Source organism: Anguilla anguilla, chromosome 18 (assembly GCF_013347855.1).
Source record: "Anguilla anguilla isolate fAngAng1 chromosome 18, fAngAng1.pri, whole genome shotgun sequence".
NCBI classification, from domain to species: Eukaryota; Metazoa; Chordata; class Actinopteri; order Anguilliformes; family Anguillidae; genus Anguilla; species Anguilla anguilla.
Window position 1 is genome coordinate 12,561,970 of NC_049218.1, and position 27,904 is coordinate 12,589,873.

A 27,904-nucleotide genomic window follows, 5' to 3' on the forward strand; every position below is an offset into this window, starting at 1 on the left:
ATCAGCACACTGCTAGAGGCTTCAGCTCTGTCTGGTTGCCTGGTAACTGTTGATGTGGTGCAGTTGCTAGGGTGGCAGGGGCTGGTGGGTTGGGAGGGGGGGCATTCTGATTTTCTGCAGAATTGAGGAATGAAGGAGGGGGGAGGGGGCAGGAGGGGCAGGCTACGACAGGAATGAGAGGAGACCCCTGGTATTGAGCTAACAATCAGGGTGAGGCGGATAGCTTCAGGGGCGTGTCCAAGCAACCCATGATCCGGTCCCGCTTTGTGCGAGCACCATCCCCATGATAGATGAACTAATGAGGAGGCGTTGTCAGAAGGGTGTTCAATGGAGCTGCCACTAGAGACACACTGAAACACTGTGTAAACAGGAAATGCACGTTTGAGATTTGTTCAAATGTGACTGCTGTATCACTTATCAGCTTCTGTATACGTGTTCAATGGCTAAATTCCAGCTCAATGTTGGGGAAGCCAATACTTCAGTTCTAGATTAAAGCCTGATTAAAAGCAACATCCCACCATTTCTGATGAGAAGGTCCAGCATTCAACACAGCAAGCTAGTGTACCACTATCCCTTCTCATCACAGTAACAATGTTTACTGTATCATTCATTAAAATGATTACATTTTGAAAAGCCTTCCCATCAAATGTCCCAAAGTACCTCAAAGAACATTGCTTTATACTTCTCAGATAAGTAGTATTTACCTGGGTGATATTTCAGGCAGATTGTACTACAGTGTAAAAATATACTGTATGAAATATGGAGATGACAGTTAAAAATGGCTTGTGGCAAGCAAAGAATGGAAAGGAATATGTGTGTGTGTTCTGTTGCAGTAGGTGAATAAACAGGTACGGACAGGTACCATCTGCCTGTGCCTTCAAGCAAACCAACGTTCACCGCTTTAAAAAATACACACACGTACACGCACACACACACACACACGTGCGCGCGCACAGTCACAATACAGGTTCAACAGTCTGAGGTGTCATCAAGGTGCTGGGATAACAAATGAAAAACACAAGTTTTGCCAAACACATTCCTGACAGCAGGTGGCGGCGTTGCTCAACAACATAACCAGAGAAAAAGTAGGACAGAGGGTTAAATTCCGTGGCTCACCCTTTTCCTCGGCTTGGTCGTTGCTATTATTGGACAGCTTTTGACAAGATTTTGCCTGGCTACTAATAACCAAACACATGCACAACAATTTAATAGAACTGTATCAAATAATGTGCCATGCAAAGTATACATTTTAAGGACAATAGCACACAGTTAAAAACAATAGCACAAGAAGAAGAGGTAAAACAAGAGCATCTTTAATTCAGTAATACCATATATAATGCAATTGCATATCTTTGGCGAAAATAAACTTTATAAACATTTTATTAACAGAGGTTAGCATACAAAAAAACCAAAAGGTGTGTCTGTCTAACAGACATGGCAGACAACTCACGCAAACTGATACTGGATTGGCAGCTTTTAGTTAAATTGTTGACAAAAATAGTCATAATAATAATCATCATCATAATAATAATAATAATGGCATTTAAAAAAATCTGTCTGCAATGTTTAATCACTCATATAATAAACCAACTGTATTATCACTAAACCAGCCCGGACATGTTTCCGTGTGAATACTGTCTCTGACACAGGATCTCTGGTTAGTCGAACACTCGCGAGAGATTCCTTGTTGTGGACATCCCATTAATACCCCTCTCACACACTTACGAAAAATCTGCTTTCCAAATTTTCTCACCGGATTCTCACATAATTTTATTTAATAAAAAAAAAAACCTATAATACAAAAAAAAAAAAAAATTCTACAGAACACCCTTCTACCACCTAAAATTTTGCTACATCTTAGCTTAAACAGGTAGAGTGTTGGCATTCTGAATTTTCGCCCAGGCCTTCTGCGGCCCAGCGTGTAATAAATACCGAAATTGGGGAGAAGCAGACGCGATGAACTGCTCGCGGTCTATGGCGGGAGCCGCGGAAACTGTGCATCACGGCGCATCCGTTGTGGTGGCGGGTGGGGGGTGGGGGGGGGATTACTGCACTAATGCACTATTATTAAGCTCTCTGCGCTTCACAGCCCCAGAAAAACGCACACGTTACCCAGCCGCAGTCTTAAGCCGCAGACGCGGGCTGCGATGGGATGTCCGTGCTGAAGACATGCGCCGTGCATGCTCCAGTGCCCGCAGCAGCAGCACCACGCACAGCTGGGTTACTAAAACGGGGTCGAGACGGTTTGTGGCACGTCCGCTGATTGGTGGCAAACTGGAGGAAGCGATGGAAAAACAGCTGAACACCGAGTAAAGTTATATCACAGTCTATCCTGGCTCTATTGTAATCACCCAGAGTAACGCGGGGGTATCTATGATAGGTGCGTTATTGTAGGGGGCGGGGGCGCTCTGTGGGAGACTTGGCGCATTGTAAAGGGCAGAATCTCCAGACGCAGCCTAGCCCCGCGCTATCAGCGCCCCCGTGACGGGCGCGGTGGGCTAATCGGTCTTCAGCAGCCAACGGCCCTCGCTGCCGAGAGCGCCGCCTCCAGGCCACGCCTCCGGGCTCTGAGGGGAGGCGCTCAGACGGCCTGTTCCCTGCGCTCGCCTCTCCCGACGGGCCGCCACCGCTTCGCGGATCCAGCGCCGTTTTCCAGAATGCGCCCGCTCCCGTCCGCAGGCGTGACAACCAAGGCAGTGATCGGTGGCTGCTTCATATAAATAGACCTAATATAAATAACCAAAAAAACAAACCGCTGTCTAATGCATAAATTAATCACTGATGCAATCCAGACAATTTCATGTTCTAATTTTTTTGACCTTTCACTAGAATGGGAAACGGCAGTCCATCAACATAAATCGTTCGGAAAGTATACTCTGGTCAACTGTCCTTACAGCATGCTTGGGACCAGGGTGACTAAAAGACAAGACTATGGTGCATCCACACACTGGAGCCAAACAGGAAGTGGCTCTGTGTAAATAAATGAAGATCTTTTTTTCAGTTTGGCACTGATTTGTGGATGAGTCACATGCTGCCTAAACCTTAAAATAACGCTGCTGGGAACTCGCTCCTCATGAACCACTTAAAAAGGCAGGGACGGGCCCTATGACCGTAAATAACCCGCAAAGCATTATGACATCATCACTGACATCATCACCGACACACATCAGAGGAAATGCCGGTCTCTGGCAGTGAACGGATCTGTGGTCGAAGGGAAACGTCTCACACACACACACTTCCTGCTTCAGTGCTCTGTTCAGTGGGCCGGAGGAAGGAGGGACTGAGAATGAAAGAGAGAGAAATAAAGGAGACAGAGGCATAGAGGCAGAGGCCAGCCCACGCTGGGCACACCGTGGCCCTGACCAAACTGCGCCGTGACCCAAAACCGGCGGTCCTCTCGCAGGTGGACTCTCTCAGACACGGACACGTCAATAAATCAACAGCACAGGCTGTGCGCCAGTTTCTGCATTTTGATTGGCAGGTGGGTGTACGGTTTTGATTGGTTCAAGGCTCGAACGTAAACTGCACAGGTCTTACTAAATTTTAGACCTGATCTTCAGTGAAGCGTGGAATCGAACAGGCTCCGACTGGCACGTCACCCCAGGTCCTACCCAAACAGCGAAGAGACGACTGAGGAAGACCGACTTTTCCCCCCTCACCAAATAAATACTGATAACACGGGGTCACTAAGGGCCTGCATACGCACCAGGCCGATGTGTTTCAGTGGCACTGGATATTCACAGTCATGGCACGTGTATGAAATGTTATTTCAGCAGTATGGTTTGTGGCACGCAAGCGGATACTGTTTGAATCACGTTTCACACCTGTGAGAAGCTTGTATGGTTTGCCTTCGCTAGCTTTCAGTTCGTCTTGTGCAAGTGCTGACAGGTCACACCACCAAGAGGGGTGTAAACCGCCACGCACAGGTCTGCGGGCACGGCTGGGGGCCCCCGGCAGATATATACACAATACACAGACACAGGTGTCTCAGAATAAGGCGGAGGAAGAAGGGAGGAAGAGACAGAGACAGGGGAGGCCTCCACTCACAGATTCCTCCCCATTCTCCCACTTGCTGTTATTCACTCCACACTTTTCACGCACGGTCGGCTGTCGCAGGCCCGTCTGGCCAATCAGCACGCAGCTCGTCAAGACCTTTCTGTTCGACTTCGGTTTCCTGCCAAATTTGGGAATCCTCCAGGGGACGCACAACCCCACCCCTCGCTTAGACTGGAGAGGCACCTCCATGCATCCCTCCTCTCTCTCCTTACAAACGTTTCTGCGTTTGAATATTAGCGGAGAACGCGCATGTGAAAGAAGACGGTAAGCCTAGGGCGCTGAAAGGCAGCGGTAAAACAGGCCCGTCAGTAATGTGCCGAGGCCTGCCCTCCTCCTGGTCTCATTTCCCTGGGTAAAGAGCGCCAGCCCAGGAGCCGTTTAGATCATTTGCATACTGCTTCCCTCGGCTAACGTACGCTCCAGTTGTCAGCGCAGACCGCGTTTCTCTCGCCGTGTCTGAGGGTTCGCAGGTCCCCCTCGGCGCTGCTGACGTAACCAGCCCGCCTCGTCACTGACAGCGATGAAGATGACGGTGAAGGTGCGTGAGCTGGGTTACCGCCTGCCTGCCGCTGCAAAAGTCTTTCCTTTCCCACAGCAACGCTTCCTATTGGACCGGTTCCCTCTGCCTTCGATTAGCCAGACTGGCAGTGCCCCCACCTCACCCCCACGAACACTGGCACAGTCCTCGCTCGGGGGGCGTTCAGGCTAAATACTGCCACCCCCCCCCCACACACAACCTACCCCCTCCCCACCACCGCACTGAGCCTTGCATAGGATCTGAACCCAAACCCAAAAAAAACCCCAAACAAAAGTCTGCCGCAAATTCCGGTCTCAGTTTGCACACGGATACAGAAAAACGCAAGATGGAAATAACGCTGACGGTGAAAGACAGGAAGAGAGGGATGAAGCGCATGGAGGGGAGGGGGGGGGGGGATGACAGCCCTGGACTGGAGGGGTCAGTTCTGCAGTCCCGGTTCTGTTCGGATACCCTCAGGTCATCTTAAAACACTCCAAGTAATCGGACATGCAAGGGAGGGGGCTGTTCACCTCTCTACTCCCCTGGCCCCCACCACTCTGTCCAATCCTGCTTCCCAGATCCTTGTGGGGCAATCACAAAAGTCCAAACATCATCACATCCGCACCCCATGGTTCCATCAGGAAAAAAACTGAATTGTACAAAAAAAGGTTTTGGAATAATTATTGCATTTCTCTTTGTATGGTATTTTAAGACCAGGGTCTTCTATTCAAAAACAGTGTTAACTTCTTTTTTTCTTTTTTAAATTTTTTCCCATCATGGTGGAGGAAGGTCAAGTAAGCCTACAGGAGGTTAGGTTTGTACGTTACAGACATGCACTCATTCTCGGTAGAAATATTTCACCTGGAAGTGGACACACGTGTATGAGTAGGAAGCATGCAACTGTTCTATTAATGAAATTCCTACAGGTTTTTTTTGTCTTTTCATCTGACAATAAAAAAATTCTGAATTGCACCAAGATGTATAACCAATTGAAGTTGGCAGTTATTTCTGTGAAGGTGTGGTTATTTCTTGCTTTTCTGTTTCCCCCGGTAGCAAAAGTCTCAATATGGCTTTGTTCTCCTGTGTGAATAATATTGCCATGTGTGAAGGGGAGGGACATTCCCATGTTTGGAGAAGAACTTTTTTTTTTAATCTGAAGAAATCCCAGGAAAAGAAAAAAACAATGATTCACTAAACCGGAGAGCAGGAGGAGGCACCAGGTCACAGGGTCAGGGGTCAGGGGTCAGGGGTCACGGGGCTGTGAGGGTCACTCATTTCCTGCTGAGTTTTCTGCTCTTGGCGCCGTGTTTGGAGAGCTCCAGGCAGGTGCGGATCCCGGCCAGGTGCAGGAGGGAGCCGGCCGCCTCCTTCAGCTCCTCGTCCACCTCCTGCTTGGCCTCGCGCCGCGCCTTCTTCCCCGGGGGACCGCTGGCGGGGGCGGGGTGGCGGGGGGCCGGCGGCCGGCCCCGGCGGGTGCGCTCCTCGCCCGGGTCCGAGTCCTCGTCGCTGTGGAAGCCCTCGCTGCCGGCCCGGCGGGCCTGGGGGGCCGACCGCCCCCCCTCCTCCAGGGAGGACAGGGAGGAGGAGCTGCAGTGGGAGGAGCAGCGCTGCAGGGGGGCGCTGCTGTAGTTGTGGTCCTGTTTCGGGTCGCTGCTCACCAGGACCGAGTCCGGGCGGGACAGGTCCATCGGACTGTCGGGATCACCTGAGAGAGAGAGAGAGAGAGAGAGAGAGAGGGAGAGAGAGATGAGGGAGAGAGTGTGTCAGAAGAGAGTAAATGAGGGGAGTGTGAGAGAAAGAAAGTGAGGAAGAAAAGACAGGGTGGTAGGGAAGAAGGAAAGCAGAAAGAGGTGGAGAGGGGGAGAGACAGTATGGGAGTGAGGGAGGTAAAGAGAGAGGTGAAGGGAGAGAGACATTGAAGGAAAGATGTGTAAAACGAGAAAAAGACCTGTCAGCGCAAAGGACCAATCAGAGTTGCTCACATGATGCAGAAGAACGCAAACAATCGGCGATTAATACATTCTCATAATCCAATCAGCCAAAGGTTATGGGTTTGTTTATGCAAATAATTAAGGATCCATTACAATTAGGACGCGGTTCCAGTGCTGTAATGACAGCAGCTACAACAGAACTAATGTCTACACATCAGATGCTCAAAGTATGTAATTTAATTAGGGTAATTAGAGGGTGCTGAGGGGGGTGAGAGGGGCTCAGTCTCAGCATCGGAGCGGCGGAGGCGGGGGCGGGGGCGCTATCACACGCGGTTAGCGCAGTGAGCGCGCTCAGAAAGGGGAAGCTCAACGCAGGGGAAGGTACGCATGGATACCCGCCTGATATTACCCTCAGCTAAGTTCAGAAAACAGACATTAACCCACCCGCCAGAAGAACTCTGGATCTGTGACTGACTACAGCGTTACCAGGCTAATGAGGACCGGCGACAGGTGACCAAAACCGTCGCTCTCTTGGTCCTGTTGCGGTCATGACCCCCCACCCCACCGTAAGCTTCAATACTAACAACTCTGACCAAACTGCCTGTGCTTCAACTAGGCATGGGATTGCGACTCCCGGTGCAAATCCATTCCAGGTTTTACCATCAGCGCGCGCCTGTACTGAGGGGAACATGTGGCTTCCTATCAGCACAACTAACAGTGCTTCCAGTAAGACCTGGAGCGGCTCACATCTTTACACACTGGCAGTGATTTCAATCCTTTTGTGAAGAACGAGGAAGACCCAGAAGGGCTCAAGCCATTCGTATGTGTGTGTGCATTTTCTGCGATCCATGCCTGCTTGGCAAGAACGTCCAGGCAAGCCGCATCTCTTGGGAGATGCATAACTGTGCTATGAAGGAGTGATGAAGGTACTGGGCTCGCAAGCTGAAGGTTGCAGGTTCCAATCCGTGGCTGTGCTGCTGTTCTGCCCATGCGGTGAGCCGTGTAAATGGACAGTATATGAGCGTTTGGCTGCTAAGCAAATAAACAAATGGGCAGGCCTGGAAGGACGTGGAATGTATCTGATGTGCTAATGTACATGATTAACATACATGTTGGAAAAAAATGTACATGATCAAATTATAGCTGTGGTCATGTGGAAAATTATGGTCACCCCCCGCCCCCCCCTCCCCGCCCCAACCTCACCCACACCACCCTCCCAATTCAATTAAGTGAAAAATGCAGCTATCAGGTAAACGAATTTGAACCGCGGCATTTCTGACAGAGACACACAAGACCAAAGACCAAAAGACCAAGGGGGGGGTGGGGGGGTGGGGGCTGGGGGTGGGGATTAGACGTGCAGGGTGCACCAGGCACTCCTGCCTCTCAGAATCAGGTCAATGTGAGCAGATTGGTTTGGGAAAGAGGGAGGGCGGGACGAGAGAGATGGGCAAGACACAGGAAAGGGGGCAGGACAGGCGATTGGAGGATTGAGGGAGAGAGAGACAGAGAGACAGACAGGCAATTGGAGGAATGAGAGAGAGGGACAGACAGGCGATTGGAGGATTGAGAGAGAGAGACAGACAGACAGAGAGACAGACAGGCAATTGGAGGACTGAGAGAGAGGGACAGACAGGCGATTGGAGGATTGAGAGAGAGAGGGACAGAGGTCCGGAGGGGAGAGCTCAGGGGAACGGAGGAGGGTGAGAATGCGTTCTCTTACATGGGTCCGCCCGCTGCCCGGGGGCGGAGTTTAAGAGCATCATGGCAGCGGCCGCGTCAATGTCAGACTCTGGAAGAGGAGAGAACATGCATGTGCAGTCAGTTAGGACGGGGCGCGGGGGGGCCGGGGACCTCAATTATTCATCCCCAAACGAGGCCGGGACCAGGCGGAGAGCAAGCTCCGCGCGCGACTACCTCTGCGCCACCCACTCCGTAGTCAAGGTTACGGAAGATAGCCAAGCCAAGACGGCGAGAGAGAGAGAGGGGGGGGGGGGGGGGGGGAGATGTAGAGAGAGATACAGATGGAGGGGGAGGGAGGGAGGGAGGCAGGGAGGATAAAGAGGAGAAGGCAGAGTGAAGGTACAAAGAGAATGAGAGAAAACCTTAGACCCTGAATCTTAGCAACTCAATTCTCAAATTTCCTCCTTTTTATTTTCCTTAGAGAAGGAAAGAGAGAACAAAAGAGAAAGAGTATTATACACCGGTATAGAATCACCCCTGCAGAACAAACCCTGAGTAGATGGAACACGGGGCTGATTTTCAGATGGAGATGGCAGTATGGGTGTGTTGAACTCGTAAAAAAAAAGCAATGAAGCAGATGAGGCACTTGGAACCTTTCCCAAACGCAGTAACATGCTGACTGAGGGCGCTGTGCAGGAAATGGAAGCATTAAGCATGGCTTCTGCCTCTTTAGAGACCCAGACCCTTTAAAACCAAAATCGCACCCATTACGCGAAGCGCTCCGGACGCGTTTCCAATAAGAACGCGTCAGTGCTCAGTGAATCAGTGCTCAGAGCGAGTCAGTGCTCAGAGAGCGTCAGTGCTCAGAGAGCGTCTGTGCTCAGAGCGAGTCAGTGCTCAGAGCGAGTCAGTGCTCAGAGCGAGTCTGTGCTCAGAGCGCGTCAGTGCTCAGAGTGAGTCAGTGCTCAGGACGCTCGTTTCTCCCACAGCCGGCGTGTGCTTCACCCGGGTCCCGCTGGCCGACGCGCTCTCCCAACGCCTCCTCAGACGGACTGCTCCTCGGCACCTGAGGAGCGCTGGTCCGATGGAGGGAGGAGGCGCAAAAGGAGGAGAAAGTGCGAAGGTCCACTCACCTTTGAGGGAGCAGCTCTGATCCTGCAGGAAGAGGTGGCGCGGAGGGGAGGAGGCACTGCCAGACAGGAGAGAAAGAAAAAGGAGGGGAGGAGGGAGGGAGAGAGAGAAGAGAGAGAGACACCACAGTGAAAGAGGAAGAGGTCAGACTCAGCCATGGTGCCTTTATTAAGTTACACTGTGTTTTGTTGTTCAGTAAGACAAGTTGCGCAGGTCAACCGTGGGAACCTGAGCAACCCTGCTGGGCGTGAGTGTCCCCACCTCCCAACACGCCTCAACAAACATTCCCCAACACTCTCCTTCACCACGCGCCGCCGTGTTCCGGAGTACGGCCCTGAGTGGGCGGGGAGGGGGCGGGGCCTCACCTGGGCGGGGAGGCGGGCGGTGTGCAGAAGACGTGTGCGGTGGGGAAGTGCTGTTTCTTCAGGGCCTGGATCAGGTTGGGCCGGTACTCGGGGTCCACGCACCACAGGGAGCCTTTCCCGTTGGCCTGGGGAGGGGGAAGGGGGTGGGGGGGACACGGTCAAAAACTCACAGGCTGCTGCTCAATGCTGTCCGCCCGCCCACCCGCGCCATCCTGCTAAGGGCTCCCACTCAACGAACAAACACCCGCGTCAGGGGCCAGCTACCGGCACGTTCTTCACTTTAAGGCTGGGGGGGGAGAAACCACATTTTCAGCTGAGGACAAGGCCCACCAGGCACTGACAGGCCACCAGCTGTTGCTGTTGAGAAATAGACAGCTCTCCTGCGGCTGGCGCTAGCTCTCCTGTGGTACTGCGTGGCCTGCACTGGCGTCAGCAGCAGGGCGAGCGTGGGCGGGACAGGGCCGACTCAGGGGACACGAGCGCTCTTACTAAATCGGGGGAGAAAAGTTTCAGCTGCGCAATTGAGAAACGCAATTTGGGGTGACACGCTGGCGCTAACTCCAACATGGCAGCTATTAATAAAGAGCTGGCGTTCGCCTGAAATTAGTCATCGCCTTGACGCCTGGCCTGTCATTTTCAATTAAAAAGCTCGGGGAATAAGCGCAAGTTTGTTTAAAAAACAAAAAAAGTCTGTTTGAAGAGCTTTCTAGAGAAGGGTCGCAGGTCCTCGGGGAGTCTGGTCACAAGGTCGACGTCTCGTCTCCGATAGGCTGGCCGGTAAAAATAACCGCCGATTTGTCAGCGCGGCGGAGAGAGGGGCATCGTGGGACGCAGCTGTGGAAGGTGCGAGCCGTCGCTCTTCCTAAATTTGGCGCAGTGTGCTGCAGGTAGGACCGCGCGGGACGCCGCGGCGCGTCTCCAGGCGGCTTTTACGCTCAAACAGCACGCCGTCACTTCCTGGGGTCCGCTCCCCACGCGCCTGCAAACACAGACCCGCTAACAGCTGACGCCGTTTGCAAAACTGTAAAGAGAGTGTGACACAGTTCTGCAGTCAGGCAGCGCAGTGAGAAACCAGGGCGCTCGTACGTATGCGCAGTGTGAGCTGTGCGCATGTGTGTACCGGGTGTGTTTGTGTGTCTGTCTGTGTGTGTGTGTGTGTGTGTGTGTGTGTCTGTCTGTCTGTCTGTCTGTGTGTCTGTCTGTCTGTCTGTCTGTCTGTCTGTCTGTCTGTCTGTCTGTCTGTCTGTCTGTCTGTCTGTCTGTCTGTCTGTCTGTCTGTCTGTCTGTCTGTCTGTCTGTCTGTCTGTCTGTGTGTGTGTGTGTGTGTGTGTGTGGACATGTGCATGCACAACTGCATATGTGTGCATGTCCGTATGTGTTTGCGTGTGAGTGCAGTGGGTAATTGGTATGTGTCCATAGGTGGGTGCAGTGTGTATAGGTTATGTGCGTGTGTGTGTGTGCACATGTGCATGTGAGTATGTGTGTGCATATGTACGAGTGCGCGCGTGTGTATGTGTGTCTGAGTGCAAGTGTGTGTACGTGTGAAGGGTGTGTGCACACATGCATGCTTTAGTATGTGAGCGTGTGAGCGTTATGCTAGTGTGTTTGTGTGTGAGTGTGAGTGCAAGTGTGTGCGTGTGCGTGTGCGTGTGACTGAGTGTGTTAGTGTGCAGTAAATATTCTTCTGTTTTCACTCTCAGGGTTCCTCTCTAGCCTCTGTCTAGGAGGAATATAACCTTGACTCAGATTACCAGCCCCACTCATAAACAGGAAGGAGGAAATGTCACCATGGCAACAGAAACCAGGCTGTGTCATTGGAAACCAGTGCTGGTCTCTCTCTCTCTCTCTGACCGAGCGCCTGTGTGGCGCGGTTCTGCACTCATCGGACATGGGCTCGGACATGAAGCCGCCACCCCCTCCGTGATCACGTGACCTCCGCCATGTGACCCCATGTTCTGCTGAGCCTTTATAATGTGCCTGCAGCCCTCCATCCAGCAGCACACCTGCCCCAAATCCAGCTCACGCCTCCAAACAGACAGGATAGACAGGACAGACAGACAGACATCCAGCTGCCCAGAGTGCCAAACTAGACCCCCTCCCCTGACCTGCTAGTGCTGCCATCCCAAAGTGTCCTTGTGTACACGGTGTGTGTGTGTGTGTGTGTGCGTGTGTTTTGCTGTGACCTTGAGTAAGGTCCAGCACTATGCAGAAGGGTCCAGGGGAGATAGAGGTCTGTGTTCATTACCAGCCTGGGGCAGAAACACATGTCAGTGAGAAACTGCACTGCTATCAAAACACACAGAACACACAAGACTACACCCCAACTGCACCTACAAACAGGATCTACTGGCTTTCCGCCAGTTACAACGGCAATAAGACAGATGTGTCCCTCAGGTTTGCGATCACTCACCTTGCCAAGACTCCTCTCCACCTTGCGGAAGCATTTGTTCAGGGACAGGTTGTGGCGCACCGAGTTCTTCCAGCCAGTGGGGGCGCTAGAGAAGTAAGGGAAGTGCTCCAAGATCCAGCCGTAGATGTCCTTGACCGGGAGGGACTTGCTGGGCGACTGCTCGATGGCCATGTAGATGAGCAGGGAGAAGGAGAACGGGGGCTTGGCCTTGAGAGAGTCCTTCTCCCCGCCCCGCCCGCCCAGCAGGGACGAGGAGGAGGGGGAGGTGGAGGAGGAAGAGCCGGAGGACAGGGAGGAGAAGGCGTGGGGGGTGCCGCCGTCGCCCTCGATGTCGAAGAAGGGGCTGCCGCTGGGCTGGGCCTCCGGGCCCCCCAGGGTGAAGTTCTGCAGCAGGTTCTCGTGGAGCCAGTTGAGGTTGGTGAGCTCCTCGTCCTCGGCGGCCCCGCCCGTGCGGTCCAGGCTGGTGGCCCGGGGGCTGGCGGCGCTCTCCGCCTCGGGCAGGGTCCCCGCCCCGCACGCGCCCCTCAGCCCCGCCCGCTCGTCCTGCACACCCGGGGATTCCGCTTTCTTATCCGGCGACATCCCGATTATCGGACCCATCAAACCAGGGGGGTCTGCGGGGGGGGGGGGGGGATAGAAGGGAATAGAATAAATAAATAAATAAATAAATAAATAAGTAAATAAAGACTGAAACCTGTACCATAAAGTATATGGCTAATACGTTTTTTTTTTTTTTTTTAAATACGATAAGTATATTTCACAGCAGAAAAACAACCACTGCAGAACATCACTTCACGTTCTCTTCTGAAAGGACTAGAAAACAGCATAATGACCCCAATTTAATAAGAGAGGAGGAAGAGAGAGCTCCACTCACAGTGGACTCCTCAGCAACGGAAACCCCCCCCCCCCACCCCTCCACCCCCCGCCTCCTCTACTCAGAGTGATTAACGAGACTCTCCTCCCCCCCTCTCCAGATCCACAGACGAGTGGCACTCAGCTGCCCCCGATACGGCTCCCGTCTCCCGTCCCTCCGCGCCCACCGGCCTCGAGACGCGACCGGGCCGCTCGTTAGCCGAGAGCGCCATCGCGGAACCGCTCCGATTCGACACCCCCCCCCCCCCACAGTGCCGCTCTCCCCGCTCTGAATCACGCCGCACTTTTGGAAAGGCCTGTTAGACCTGAGTTATGACTCACCGGCTGACTCACCACTCCAGCTACAGCTTGCTTCACTCAATTATTAATGTGCCCTTAATACACACAAACAGCCATCAACAGAACTGGATAAATACAATTAGGGCTCCTCAGTCTCTCTCCGGCAGCGCGTCTGGTGGCGGAGCTCCATCAGAGAGACAGAAAGCCTCTTCAGACGGACAGACAGACAAACACTTAACACCCTGCCGGCTCCAAAAAACACCACACACCGCCGTTCACTGACTCACCGAGAAGCCCTTCACACCACACAGCACCAGTACAGTCTACCCAACAAACTCAAACCATGTTATTAATGTCTCAGGGACGCTGCAGCGGCCTGTTGTTAGCGTGCCGTAGTGATACTGGCAGGTTGTTACGCGGCGCCTCAGCAGCGGACAGCGCGCCGAGCGACTCACCGAAACGCACCGCTCCCTCCCTGCTCGGAACAGGCTTTACCGCATGTTCCCATGTCACCATGACAACCCCGCTGTCATTTTCATTAAATAAAAAAATCCTCAAAACAAAGAGGAGCGAGGGGAAATTCCTGCCACCGGCCGCCCCCGCGCCGCGGCGAGCGATGGGTGCCCGCGCGCACCAGGCTGCGGTGGGTGGGGGGAGGGGCCCGGGGCGGGGGCAGCTCGTCATCTGTCAACGTCGCTCCGCTGCTGTCGTTCCAGAGAAAAATGGGTCAAACTCGGGCTACAGTGGAGGCGGACTGAGATAAGAGAAGAACATGGAGGAACAGAGAGCATGCAGACTATAGCTGGGGGGGGGGGGGGGGGGGAGGGTGAGGGACAGGAACCCACAACACACATACACACACACACACACACACACACACACACACACACATATAGACACGCACACACAAACACACACGCACACACACACACAAACACACAGGAGGCGATGATGATGATTAGACTTCCAGTGCAATTCCCATCATTCCTGGCTTCCTCAACCAACAGCAGCACTGAGGAGCTCCTATGGAATGCTCGGAGGGAAGAGGAAGTTCTGCAGAGCGGGGGAGGGGGCGAGGAGAGTTCACAGGGGTCTCACCCGAGATAACAGGGGACCCCTAACGGCATCTCTCTTTAATTTACACCCTACAGGCCCCCAGATTAGACGGGGGCTCCCCAGGAGCGAGGAGCCGCAGAATCGCACAGGAAGTCAATTCATAAACAAGCCATCTTCAGCCTGCGATGGTCGCTCTGAGGAAAGTGGACCAATCGGAGATGTCAGCCGGGGAGAGAGCTGCCCTGCTGCGTTAAAGCAGAGCTACCGCTAAAGCCCCAACGCTAATACAAACCCGGCTTCCTGCTCGGGAGAACCCGGGGCCAGAACGGACCGGGGCCTGAACGGACCGGGGCCTGAACGGACCGGGGCCAGAACGGACCGGGGCCAGAACGGACCGGGGCCAGAACAGGGACTTAAAACCACTCTTACCTGTCCCACGGAGACTAATACCTCTCCCAAAACAACACCCAGACTAAGCGTTTGGCCTCAAGTACAATGGCAGTCACAATCCTCCTCAGGATTATGCATGCTTGTATATATTCGCACTGGAGGACATTTCACATAGCCTAGCTGCAAAGCTATGTTTGCTGATATCTGCTGTACCGATTGACTAAAATGTATCAGTCTTTTAAAATGTAGTTTTAGTATTTTAAATAGGTCAAGTAGATGCTGTTATCCGGGACAAAGGATAAAGTCAAAAATGATCAAAACCGAAGTCGTTAAATGTACAAGCATCTGAAAATGTATGGATATCCCATCCCTCAAAGGGAACCTGTACGGACATTTTGGCTTCATGTTGAATGCGGACAGAAACGTGACCATAAAACACAAGGCACACTGCCTGCACTGTGAACAGCTTTATCGTGACTCCTTCACAGTACCACCTGCAAGCAAAGCATCCGCTCACAGCAAGCTTCCAACAGCCAATCTGAGTCAGCCACACCGGTGACACATACCGTTCAGAAAATGACTCAGGGGTTCAAGTCACTGCGTGAACCGAACGGTGTGCTTGGCTATAAATAACTGTAGGAAATGAGTATTGTACCTTATCGAACCTGTGTTTTGCAGTCGTTCCAATGACCACGATATGCACTTTGGATAAAAGCGTCTGCTAAATAAGTGTAATGTAATGCAAAGTAATGCAAGTCAGCAGCACAGAGTGCACTGAAAAGAACACCACTTAACAACTTCACTGCAGTCTGGTTTGCATTAAATGGCCGGACAATAAACATGGTGAAGGACAGGGGGCTAGAAGCAGTACCTCAGCAAGCATTCGATTCCAAGGAAGGAAGGTTATGGGATCCATATACCATCTACTGATTAGGTTCCATATACCATCTGCCCATCAAACCTTCTACTGATAAATTCAACTAATGGGAGTTGAATTAACCAACTACCTACTGTACACACACCTAGCAGCGAGTGGTCACAGCGGTGGAGACGCCTGGGCACATGTACACTGAAAGCTGGTGCATCTGCACAGGTATGACGGTGTGGCTAGGACTAGCTGCCTGTAATTACGGTTAGCGTGGCTAGAAGACCAGACCGCAGTTAATCTGAAAGAAGGGCGATGGTTTGGGCCCGTCCAGCAGGAGCTTCAGCGGTGGAGACGCTCGACCAGCCGAGGCTCCACGCGGAACAGCCACCAAGGTGACGTCAACACGGAACTCATAACCCGAAAAAGGCGAATGAGGCCAGGAGCAGGTACTCCTGGACCGTGACGAGCGTGCGTTAGCGCGAGGTGCAGGGATAAACAGGCGAGCTGCCTAATTAAAACAAATGTCTCCACACGTGCCTCCTGAATGGAAGCCTTATTAGTCCTCATGGGGTGAATGTGCCTTTCAGCAGCACACACAACAAGTGTATAATATATAAACAATGGTGCAAGGCCCTAAACACATTATGTATCCATAAAGCAGAGTACACAAGCATTATGTCTGAGTGCAGTATGATGCTATTCTGGGGTTAAATGTGGCCAATGCATGTGGCCAGTACAGGCATGGCTAATCATGCACATGTATGCTGGTGTGAACATGAGATCTCCTTTAAATGTCAACAGCACTAACATCCCCACAGTCTTGTAGTTCCATTTGTTCTCCAGTGTTCCTGGTCTCGTCCCCCGTCTATGCGGGACACACCCTGACCATTATCGCCGTAAATACCGTTACCATTATCGCCGCCACCATCAAAGGCGTCGCAGCCGGGAGCTGGAGCGGGAGACGGGCCTGAATGGGGCGCGCTCAGGAGGGACCGGAGAGCGGGGGAAAGGGCTGGGGGATGGGGGGGGGGAGGGCGCTGTGGGGGGCAGGGGGGTAATGCTCACGCTGCCTGAGCAGTGCTGCTGCGGCCCCCCCCCCCCCACGCACGGCGGCCCCTCCTCCCCTCCACAGGAGACACAGCGCAGCAGGCTCAGACAGGTGCCAGGATGCCCCCCCCCAGCTGTACAGGTGCACCGCTGAGGAATGTGGGACCGGTACACAGGCAGTGTTTTTAGCGACTTAAGTGTACAGTGTGACTCAACATCAAAGGGCTTCATAGGGTGAGGCTGGAGAGGGAGCCACACCCCTCCCACCCGGAACGAAGCCTCACATGAGCAGAGCTCCGTCCTCAGCGCCCGGTTCCGGCCGCGGCGTTTGGGAAGAGGCGACGCCTCCGCCAGATAAAACCGCGTGACGCCCCTCCGCTCCGCGCGCCGTTGCCACGGCATCCAGCGCCGTGAAGGACGAGACTCCTCCCCTGATCATGAGGAGTGCCTCTAATGCAGGGGATCGATACACACAAACTGCTGAGGCCAGCACTAAGCGCTAAAACCAGACTCTCATTACCACACACACACACACACACCTGCACCCACAGACACACACACACATGCACACACAAACACACACACCTGCACCCACCCACCCACACACACACACACACACACACACACACCTGCACCCACAGACACTCACACGCATGCACGTGCACACACACACACACACCTGCACCCGCACACACACACAAGCACGCATGCGCAAACCCACGCACACAGCCACTCACACACGCACGCACGTGCACACACACACACACACTGACCGACTAAGACACAGACACACACACGTACACACACGCAGACGCTGGACGTTCAAAGGGAAGAGCACAGAGAACGTCTTCTTCAGTAAGACAAGGCTGCACGGGGCTCTGAGCAGATTGGGAAAGCAGGTTTGTGTGTGTCAGGTGTCCATTAAGCGTGTGCATGCACAAGCGCACACAGCTAAACTGACTCTCCCCCTCAGGCCAGCCCGCACCCGTCCCTAATCACACACAGGTGTGTCGCACGCCTCGGTCCTGGTGACTCACCCTGCCGAACAGCGGCAGGTGAACTCCACACCCCCGGCTTCCCGCACTCGCCCCGCCCTCTGCTCTGAAGGGGGCAGCCAGAGCGGGGGAGGCAGGTTTATTTCGGACGCTGTTCTCATTCTCCCACAGAGCAGAGCCAATCGAAAGGCCGTGACGTCGCGGACATGGCCCAGTAACTCAGGAAACCCCCCTCCCCCCCAGCTCGGAGCAGTCTTACACAAGGCGTGTGTTTCCTGTAAACAGCGTCCCGCACACCTGCAGCAGGTGGGCACGGCGGGGGAGCGGGGAGTGAGGACGGCTCTCAGCCCTCCGCTGCACTGACGCCTCTGGCTCGCCCCGCTGTTTTTAACGTACACAAAACAGCACAGACAACAGCGCTGCTTCAGTCAGTGCACCATTACTTCAGCACGGCCATCAGAAAGCCATTCCGCCCTGTGTACACGCCAACTCCGTCCATTTTCCAAGGTTCAATACGCGGCTCCTGCAAAAGATTAATCTTTACAAGACACAAGTGATTGTGCGCAATAAAGTTCAGTCACCGGTCTCCACACACAGCCTGTGTCTGAGGTGAACTGTCCCACAATCCTTTGCAGGACGCCCCCGCTTCTGCTCTTTTCCCAACCTACAGCCCCACGCAGGAAAAGGCAGACGCTGGCGTAGAGGGTGAGGTGGGGGGTAAATTATCCTGAGTTCCAGCAAATGCCGGTGATCAATAATTCAGGACGCAGAAGGAGAGTGGTTCAATATGCAGGGGAAAGCAATGGCAGGAGATGGAGAAGAGCGAGTGAGTGGATTTGGGGGGGGGGGGGGGGGGGTCGGGGCAATGGACTGGGGGGGGGGGGGTTCACAGTTCAAATCCCATGGTCACCAGTTTACAGCTCACCGTGAGAGCCCCCCAGTGCAAGCCAAACCGTACTACATGAAGTACGAGAAGCCAATGTGCCAGGTCCCCAGGTCCACGTGGGGAAGGACCAGAACTACAGGTGAGAGACTGTGACCCTCCAGTGTCTGTCAGTCTGAATGTATGTTCAAATCAACATATTACAATAACCATGACAACAATGCATTTCTGTGCTCTGGGATAATCAGTGGTGTCTGATTAAAAAACAGACTAGCTTCCTGAACCCAAAAATAATTCCTCTTGTGCACCCATTGGGGTTATTATTGTCTCATAAATCATTAAATAAATAATACTGAAGGTCACACAAATGAGATTCACAAACATTTTTTGTACACACTACTAATAATGCACAAAATAATCTGTTTCGAAAAAAGACAAAAATTGTCAATGCAATTACAGATCCACTAGTACACCTTCAACAATACTGCTACAATTAACTATCGGACGGAAGGCTGTTACAGTGCAGAAAAGGACCAATAACGGCATAAACTTCATGTCTGTTATTGCTTATGAGACTGCGCTCTGGCTGTGCGGGTGACTGTGTCAGTGTGTGTGGGGTGCGGAGCGCCAGTCCGGGGGCACCTGCGCTGAGGGGCCCCGGGAGAACGGAGTTCGGCCCTGGCCCTGACCCTGATGCGAGGGGAAGGCCCCGTTCCCCGTCGGCCGCCGTTCACCAGGCAGCAGAGGGCCTGAAGAGATTTCGAGGAGCTCTTATGGAAAGTGGCAGGCCCTGGAGTAATAACAGGGTGCCAACGTGAACTGAAAAAGACCAGGCCACCATGCGCATTACATTCATAAACCCTGTATTTATATATTAAGTCACAAAATAGTACCCTTTTATATCGAAGGGTACTATGACAGAATGATGTACAATTCACTCACCAGGTGTAACACTGAACAGGAGAATTTGTCATTCCTTGTTGCATCACACCAGCACGTGCAAGTAAAAGAGCACAAACAAGCTAAATGAATCAAGCCAATCAAACTACAAACCTGAACTCGAATTCTACCAGGATGTGGTAGAATAAGCTGTACATCACCCACTCCCATATAAGACCGTGCATCACCCACTCCATATAAGGCTATGTTCACACCGCCTGGTAGATGGCCATATGGCTGTGGTAGCATGGTTGTTTACTTTCGTATCGGTAACCAAACCAAACGCATGCGGGTTGTTTCAAGTGTAAACCGAGTTAACACTGGTATCGGATACGGATCACTTTAAAAAGTAGATGTAAACAGGCGGTCAAAAATATATAACCAGAAAATTGAAGCTGGTCATGTAAGACTGGCGATGTGAAGACCGCACATCACCCACTCCATATAGGACAGTACATCACCCACTCCGTATAGGACAGTACATCACCCACTCCATATAGGACAGTACATCACCCACTCCATATAGGACAGTACATCACCCACTCCATATAGGACAGTACATCACCCACTTCGTATAGGACAGAACATCACCCACTCCGTATAGGACAGTACATCACCCACTCCGTATAGGACAGAACATCACCCACTCCAGGCTAAGCTTCAGCTAGGTCGACTACATGCCCAGCTCTAAAGAAACCCATTTTCCTTCCTTCTGATAATCTTGACGAGGTTCGAGTGCAACAGTGACATATAAAATGCGCATGCGCGACGGCGCATGGCTCCGGGTGGCTGCGGCAGGGGCTGCGGCCGCAGCCTGCAGCCAGAAGCGCGGGGCTCTCGGCCCCTGACCGCTGCAGCGGTGACACTGCGGCATCAACCCACTTGTGATTAAAGCGGCCCATTATTTCATTAGGCGATAACGGCGCCATCAGCAAACAAATGACAGAGCGATGGACTTGAGCCGCGCGGCAGAGTCAACGCTAACAGAATCCCAGCCTGGCCAATGCGCTGGACGGGGCTGCATGGAGTACTCTGCCACGTTCTCCCTCCCCAACCCCCACCCGCCATCCGCCACCCGCCACCGTCGGTGCTTTTTCGGTGTTAAGGTGCTCCCGGCTGAAATCCGCCTGGCACCGTACGGAAGACACCGCCGGATCTTATTTAGGTCAGACCGACGCTAACGTCACGGGGACTGTCACGTGCCACTGTTAGGGTGCACGGGGAGATTAACGGTCATCTCACTTACATTGAGGAAACATGAAATCCGTTCTGCAAAATCACGTGCCAAGTGTTCCCCACAGATCCAGTAACTCTGTGACCCAAAACATGGGCGTGACGCGTACGCGACTGATACTGATACACAGAACCGCGTCTGAAACAGGAAGTGGTACACCACGGATCCTGAAAGAAGAACGCAGCCAGGAGGGCCGTGTTAAATGAAGGCCCCGCTGTTGCCCAAACGGCTCCCGCTCAGACAAAGGAGCGGCTGTTCCTGCTCCAGGGGCCTTTCAGAGCCTCCTACCGGGGCCCGGCGGCCCGCGCTCACTTAGCATATCTGGAGGAAGTTTGTCGTACCAGAAAGAAAAAAAAAAGAATTGAGGAAAAGAAGGAAGTTGACACGCAGGCCCTAAGAACGAAGCAGTAGCACGGTGTCTTTGTCCCAAACGGGTGAGGCTGAAGTCTCAGACATGTCCCCATCATCACTGACTCACATTTTAAATTTCATAACACATTTTACATGGACAGATATATAATTAATAGAAATGTATTAAATGACTGTTATTAAAGTTCAGAACCATACACGTATTAGAACTGGAAAATGTAGGAACTGGGGACAGTTCAGTTGTGGCTGATCTGCTGTACCATGGAATTCTACGGGAGTAGAAGTACTACGCTTTAGAATAAGAGTATTTCACTAAGGGCTTGCTGCATGTCTCAAATCTTCCATATGAGCCTGCACTGAACAGGACCCAGAACAGTGTGTGTGTGTGTGTCTGTGTCTGTCTGTCTGTATTTGTGTGTGTGTTTGTTTGTGTCTGTGTTTGTGTGTGTGTGTGTGTGTGTGTGCATGCATGTGTAAGTTCAATATTAAGCGCATGGTCAGTTGCTGACATACTGAAACAGAAGAAACACTTATAACCCAAACTGATGAACGGGGCAGATTTTAGAAAGCAGAAGTGCCCGTGTGCACGTGGGCCCACTGTCTGACAGAGCTGCTCTTCTGTAACCCCTGTGCCATACACACAGGGCCCTGACAGAGCTGCTCTTCTGTAACCCCTGTGCCATACACACAGGGCCCTGACAGAGCTGCTCTTCTGTAACCCCTGTGCCTTACACACAGGGCCCTGACAGAGCTGCTCTTCAGTAACCCCTGTGCCATACACACAGGGTCCTGCACAGCCATTAAACACAGCTAAGACTTATCTGCCCACAGCAGGCTCAGCGGCCACGCTGCAGCCGTGTTTTAAGGTCAGCTGAGGCTTTTTAACGGCAAACCCGCCCCACACACAGGAGCCAGTAACTTCCTTTAACTGCCACGCGTTACCTCCACACCGCTTCTTAAGAACACCGCTTTTACATTTCCACAGAAAAGGGCTAAGGGTGAGGGGACGGCCCCATGAGGCGCGCTCATGATTAAAATGGCCCACTGCGAGCAGAAAAAGAGAAAAATAAAACCAGAAATAAAGCATTAAAACACCCTGCGGAGACTGAAGCCGTGACGGCTCCTGAAAGTGAGCGAGCTCTGCCGTGTGAAAGGGAGGTTTTGAGTGGGCGGAGGTTACGCCAGGACCGGTAAGTGGCAGAGCGGGCACGGCGGGGCTTCCCGCGTGGCCACCCCGCAGCTGACTGGTGCGCTGCTGCCACGGCAACGTGTCGACTTAGAGGGAGAAAAAAAAAAGGGGAAGTAGCGACGAACTGCATCGGAACGGGCTGCCCGCCCGAACACCCGCCCACCTGCCTGAACACCTTCACGCTGTCTGCTCCAGCGCCTCCTCAGGGGAGGGCAGGGAGCCAGCCCTCTGGGAGGAGCCAGCAGCAAACAAAGGCTTCTCCCGCCGTCGCCCCGCCCCTAGCCCCGCCCACAATCACCTGCCAGGTGTGTCTTTCAGCTGGGAGTGCAAGTGACATTGGACACCCGGGCTGGCTGTCACTGAACCAGTAATTTACCCGTGTAAACTGTGCCAGTGTCCTTTCAGCGCATTTCACAAGGGTTACAAACCCTTTGTATCTCTTCTGAGCTTCCCCTGACATCACCATTCAGGGGCTGAGGATCTGCACCTGGGGCGAATGGTTCGGCTCACAGGTCACACCTTTAATCAGCACGCAGAGCAGCCCAGGAGTAAATGCAGCGGCTATTTAACACACTGATACGTGGAGGCATGCCTAAAACAGGAAGTCACATACTGTGGATCCGCAGATGCACGCGTTTGTGTTTTGTGTGTGTGTGTGTGTGTGTGTGTGTGTGTGTGTGTTATATCCAACTAAGCCCCTTCTCCAAGTTTACTTTTCAAAAGTGTAATCCCTTTTTCCAGCTAAATTTTAAAAAGGCAGATGACATATAGCCTACAACTCAAATGTGAACTCTGCGGTGCAGAAATGAGCGTTTAATAAGGAACGTGCCGTTCGAAAGCCGCGTTTCCTTTTCCTTTACGCTCCTCAGAGGGGCGCGTCTGAGAGAGGGGCTGCAGAATGAACGGTCGCTAGCGCTGGACAGCTAGCTCTTAACCTCAAACGCAGCCCAGCTCCGCTTCAGCAGGGCAGTCTCTGATTCTCCCCCCTCCTCTACAGAAAAGTCGTCTTTGGTAATCTCATAAGTTTTAAAAATGATTACAGTGCTTAATTAAGCAGGCGTGCGCCACCAACACCAAAGCAAACTCAACGGACCCAAACGGTGACATAAGTGAGCTCTTTACTGAAGTTAATCCTTAACCTCGAACCTGAGGCCCAAGCCCGTTTGTGATTTCTTGGTCTACAACTACGGACTTCTCGAAGCAAGAAGGGAAAGAACGCGATGCGCATATGGAACCGTTTCATCTGCAGCGGATGCAAACAGCCACGCAAAGCGCAGTTTAAAGGGCTGTAAGACACAAATGACAGTGTTGGTCCAGACGGCTTATTCCCTAATGAGATGTCTGACACTGAACGCGGCCCACCTCCCCCAGCGCTGCTCCGCCAGGGCGAATCAGGTGAAAGCAGGCGCTAACGCGTAGCCTACGCTAAGCCAGCGGTGAGTTACGAATGGGGATCTGATTCTAATCTCTTTTGGCCTGTGTAGGATCCTTACAGACTAACGGCCCCCCTGCCCCCCCCCCCCACCCCACCCCACCCCACCCCAACCCCAAAAAAAACAGGAGGAAAACAAATCCCAGGCCAGAGCGCTTGTGAATAACTCATGAATATTCATGAGCAGGGCGGCGGACGCCCACGCTCTCGGGGGTGAGGGGGGGAAAGGGGAGAGCCGGGGGTCTTGTTGGGGGGGGGGGGGGGGGGGTGAACGCTCTGATTGGGCCAGGGGGGTATGAGGCTGGGCGGGAGAGAGCTCAGTTCCACAGCGCCCCCTGCGGAACCTTCACCGCCCCAGCGGGGGAGAATGGGGTCTTCTGTCCCACACGCTGCACCCCCCCCCGCCCACTCGCCCCCGGCTCCCTCCACCCGCACGATCCGGGTCAGCCCAGCGCAGTCTGCGGCCTGCGTGTCTGTCACACCGCCATCTCAATTAAACAAACCGCGTTTATTCAGGAGGGCCGGCGCGCACAAGGGGCCATTGTTGAGCGTGACACGGGGCGCGGGGCGGCCCTGCTCCCACACCAGCGCTGCACCGCCATCACCGCGGCTTTCACTGGGGAGAGGCTCCAACGGCAGAGCGCCCGCCCAAAACACGGCTCAGACACCCCCCCGCACCCCACACACAGGCCAGGGAGAGGAGCGGGGAGCGAGGAGCGGGGGGGGGGGGGGGTTCAAACTCGCTGCGCAGCGGCCGAGACTGTGACCAATTCTGAGATATGGAGCTCCACACTGAGCCGACTGACAGGCGCCACAATGGGACAACGCGCTCACACTCACAGACACACACACACACACACCCTCTATTACACACACACACACACACACTACGCGCACACACACACACACTGTTACCCCCACACACACACACACACACACCCTCTATTACCCACACACACAAACACACATACACTCACTCACACACACACACACACACACACACCCTCTATTACCCACACACACACACACACCCTCTATTACCCATACACACACACACACATTACGCACACACACCCTCTATTACCCACACACACACTACGCACACACACCCTCTATTACCCATACACACACACAAACACACACCCTCTATTACCTATACACACACACTACGCACACACACCCTATATTACCCACACACACACACGCTACATACACACACACACCCTCGATTACCCATACACACACACACACACACTACACACACACACCCTCTATTACCCATACACACACACACACTGAACACACACACCAACTACACACACGCACACACGCGCACACATGCGCACACACGCAAACACATGCACCAACACACTCACCAGTCACACAGTCTCTCACACACTCAAAACACACACAAACATTAGTCCCAACAGCAGACCCACACGTGTATACATCACCATACAGAAACGGCATGCTTGAATACACATGGGCTTACAGTCAAAATAAAAAACTCAGTCACTCACGCGCACAAAACAAAAACAGTAGTAAAGCATGCATGCACACACGTGCACGCGTACACACACACACGCACACACACACACACACAGGTCACGGTGGTAATATGGGTAACAGTGTGAGCAGGGAGGGGAGAGTTGTGAGCCGTAAAGTTGTGACAGTAAGAGGGGGGGATGCTCCCCAGACGGAGAAGAGAGCACATTTGCAACCCAAATTCAGAGCAGCCTCCTATATTTGATTACCACGCTCTGATGTCACGTAACCAAGACAACTAAAGCATTATGGTCTCCTGGGGACGTCCCGCCTCCTGGTCTATTGCTCAGGGCCAGAGAGGGGAGGGCGGGAGATGAAAAATGAGCGCGGCTGGAATCGTTATGAAGAGAAGTCGACGCGAAGCAAGCTAAACAAAGCCCCGATAATTACACTGGGCGACAACAGGGGCCGGGCCGGGGACCGAGGGAGAGGCCCCAGCGCTGCCCGTTTGGGTCTGGAGCCAAACCGCCGGGCACGTGGTGCGATGCGCCACGCCGGTCCCCCCCCCCCCGGGGTAACCCCCGCAGGGACGCGCAGCCAGATGAATGGATAAGGCGCGGCGTGCTGCTTCTTCTAAACAGCAGGCGAATATGCGCCCCGAATGGCCAATTCTCACAGCCGCGTCCCTCCTGGAAACGCCGCGAGCCCACCTTTCCCACAAAGAGCGCGAAGCCAGTCTTCCCTCAGAGCCCAGCGTGCTCGGACAGCTGCGCCAAAACTCCTCTTTCTTACGAGGCGCGCGCCCGACGGGGCAGGTGGACCCAGAGCGAGCGCCCTTCGGCGCATCGCTCCTCCTCTTCCTCCGCCCGCTAGCACACGCGCGCAGGAAAAACAATCAACCGTCCCGCCGACCGGCAGATGGGCTCAGGCCTGCTCCCGAGGCCATTTTACCGCGAAACCTGTCTTTGGGCAGCAGGAGAGCGAAAGCCTGTTCCAACACAACAGGCTTTGAACTAAAGCGTCCATCGCGAACTTCTAAATTTGAAAGGCAAAATTAGGCCCCTCTTCACACTCATACACTAACAAGAATTCTTGCCTTAGCACTTGCAAATAAAACTTGCAAAACATACACACCCACAAGCACCAAAAAAAAAACTCTTAGAAGAGGGTGATATGCTCTTATCTGCTGTAGAATCAGGCCTGGCTATTGTGAAAATATTTCTACACGACTGAATAAAAGACACTTTCTCAAGTACGGTCGGCTACTAGCAAACCAAACTGAGACCTCACTAACAAACCCTCTATAAATCGATTTTTATCTTGCACTCAACTTCCAGCTCAAACACAAAAAACTGGTTTTCTATCAGGACACCGGGTAAACTTTGACTGGAGGATCGAACTATGATCAGGGCCCATGCTCCGGCTCCAAGCACCATGGCGCACACAGAACGGAAACGAGGCCGTGGCTTTCCGCTCTCCTTAGATCCATACCGTAGTCGACTCTCGTTTCTGCGCCAGTTGTGTTTTTTTTCTGGAAGACTACTTAACTTCCCTTTGCCAAGCGGTGCCTTTCTTAAGGATCTAAAATCAGAGAGATGCCGTGTGTGAGCAGAGGGCCAGCGGATGCTTTCAACCCCAAGCGCTGACTGAACCGGAGAGACGTGCAGCCAGCGCATTAGCACACTGAAGCTGGCTGAAGCTGAGAGACGTGCAGCCAGCGCATTAGCACACTGAAGCTGGCTGAAGCTGAGAGACGTGCAGCCAGCGCATTAGCACACTGAAGCTGACTGAACCGGAGAGACGTGCAGCCAGCGCATTAGCACACTGAAGCTGGCTGAAGCTGAGAGACGTGCAGCCAGCGCATTAGCACACTGAAGCCGGCTGAAGCTGAGAGACGTGCAGCCAGCGCATTAGCACACTGAAGCCGGCTGAAGCTGAGAGACGTGCAGCCAGCGCATTAGCACACTGAAGCCGGCTGAAGCTGAGAGACGTGCAGCCAGCGCATTAGCACACTGAAGCTGAGAGACGTGCAGCCAGCGCATTAGCACACTGAAGCTGGCTGAAGCTGAGAGACGTGCAGCCAGCGCATTAGCACACTGAAGCCGGCTGAAGCTGAGAGACGTGCAGCCAGCGCATTAGCACACTGAAGCTGGCTGAAGAGGCCTCTCCACCGGTACACTATTTCAGATCTGAGCTCTGCAATCAACTCATTCTCTCTCTCTCTTCCATGGAGGAGTACCCCAAGAATGCACTCAAGAGGGGGGAATCCTTCCCACAGTGCAATGGGGCTCTGTGTTCACACGAGTTAGGGGAAGGGAGGGGGGGGGGTGATTCATTACTCAAACAGCCCCCAGCATGGTCTGCACAGGGCTGCTTTGGGGGAACGCTGTAGCATTTTGCTGTGGCACTGCTACCTCGACATGACCCTTAGCTTTAATTGTTCTGCGGAGACTGTGGAAAGACGCGTTCCTTCAGCGGGTCACCCAGGCTTTCCGGCCTCCGCCGCAGCAGCATGGGGAGGGAGGAGATCATGTGTCCCACCACACAACCCCCCCCGCCCCCCTCCCCGAAGCTGACCGGAAAAGCACCCTTCCGCACACGCTCGACGCCTCCCATGCAACCAGGGGACGTCATCCCAGCAGGGTTCCCAGGGCGACGCTAGGTAAGTTTAACGTCAAAGAACAGGAACAGCTGGCTTGGTTTTTTTATTTATTTATTTATTTTTGCTCCTAATGGGCTGCTGCGGATGTTTCCGGATCCGACGAGGGTCGCGGA

General features: G+C 53.3%; 1 protein-coding gene across 6 annotated transcripts in view; it reads right to left on the reverse strand.

Annotated features, from left to right (window-relative positions):
- Window positions 1-1,297: 1,297 nt before the first annotated feature.
- Window positions 1,298-27,904, reverse strand: part of foxn2a (forkhead box N2a) — a 30,062-nt gene continuing 3,455 nt past the window's right edge. For 2 of the 6 annotated variants that reach the window (XM_035400313.1, XM_035400314.1), the window contains exons 2-6: window positions 12,091-12,704; window positions 9,681-9,805; window positions 9,318-9,373; window positions 8,225-8,293; window positions 1,298-6,278 (exon numbers count right to left, since the gene is read on the reverse strand). In XM_035400313.1, coding sequence (XP_035256204.1) covers window positions 5,845-6,278; window positions 8,225-8,293; window positions 9,318-9,373; window positions 9,681-9,805; window positions 12,091-12,690 — 1,284 coding nt within the window. In that variant the 5' untranslated portion in view covers window positions 12,691-12,704 and the 3' untranslated portion in view covers window positions 1,298-5,844. Of the gene's footprint in view, window positions 6,279-8,224; window positions 8,294-9,317; window positions 9,374-9,680; window positions 9,806-12,090; window positions 12,705-13,284; window positions 13,510-13,529; window positions 13,668-13,697; window positions 13,885-27,904 lie in introns of those variants that run through there. The other 4 variants (XM_035400311.1, XM_035400315.1, XM_035400316.1 and 1 more) reach the window with 4 other exon arrangements.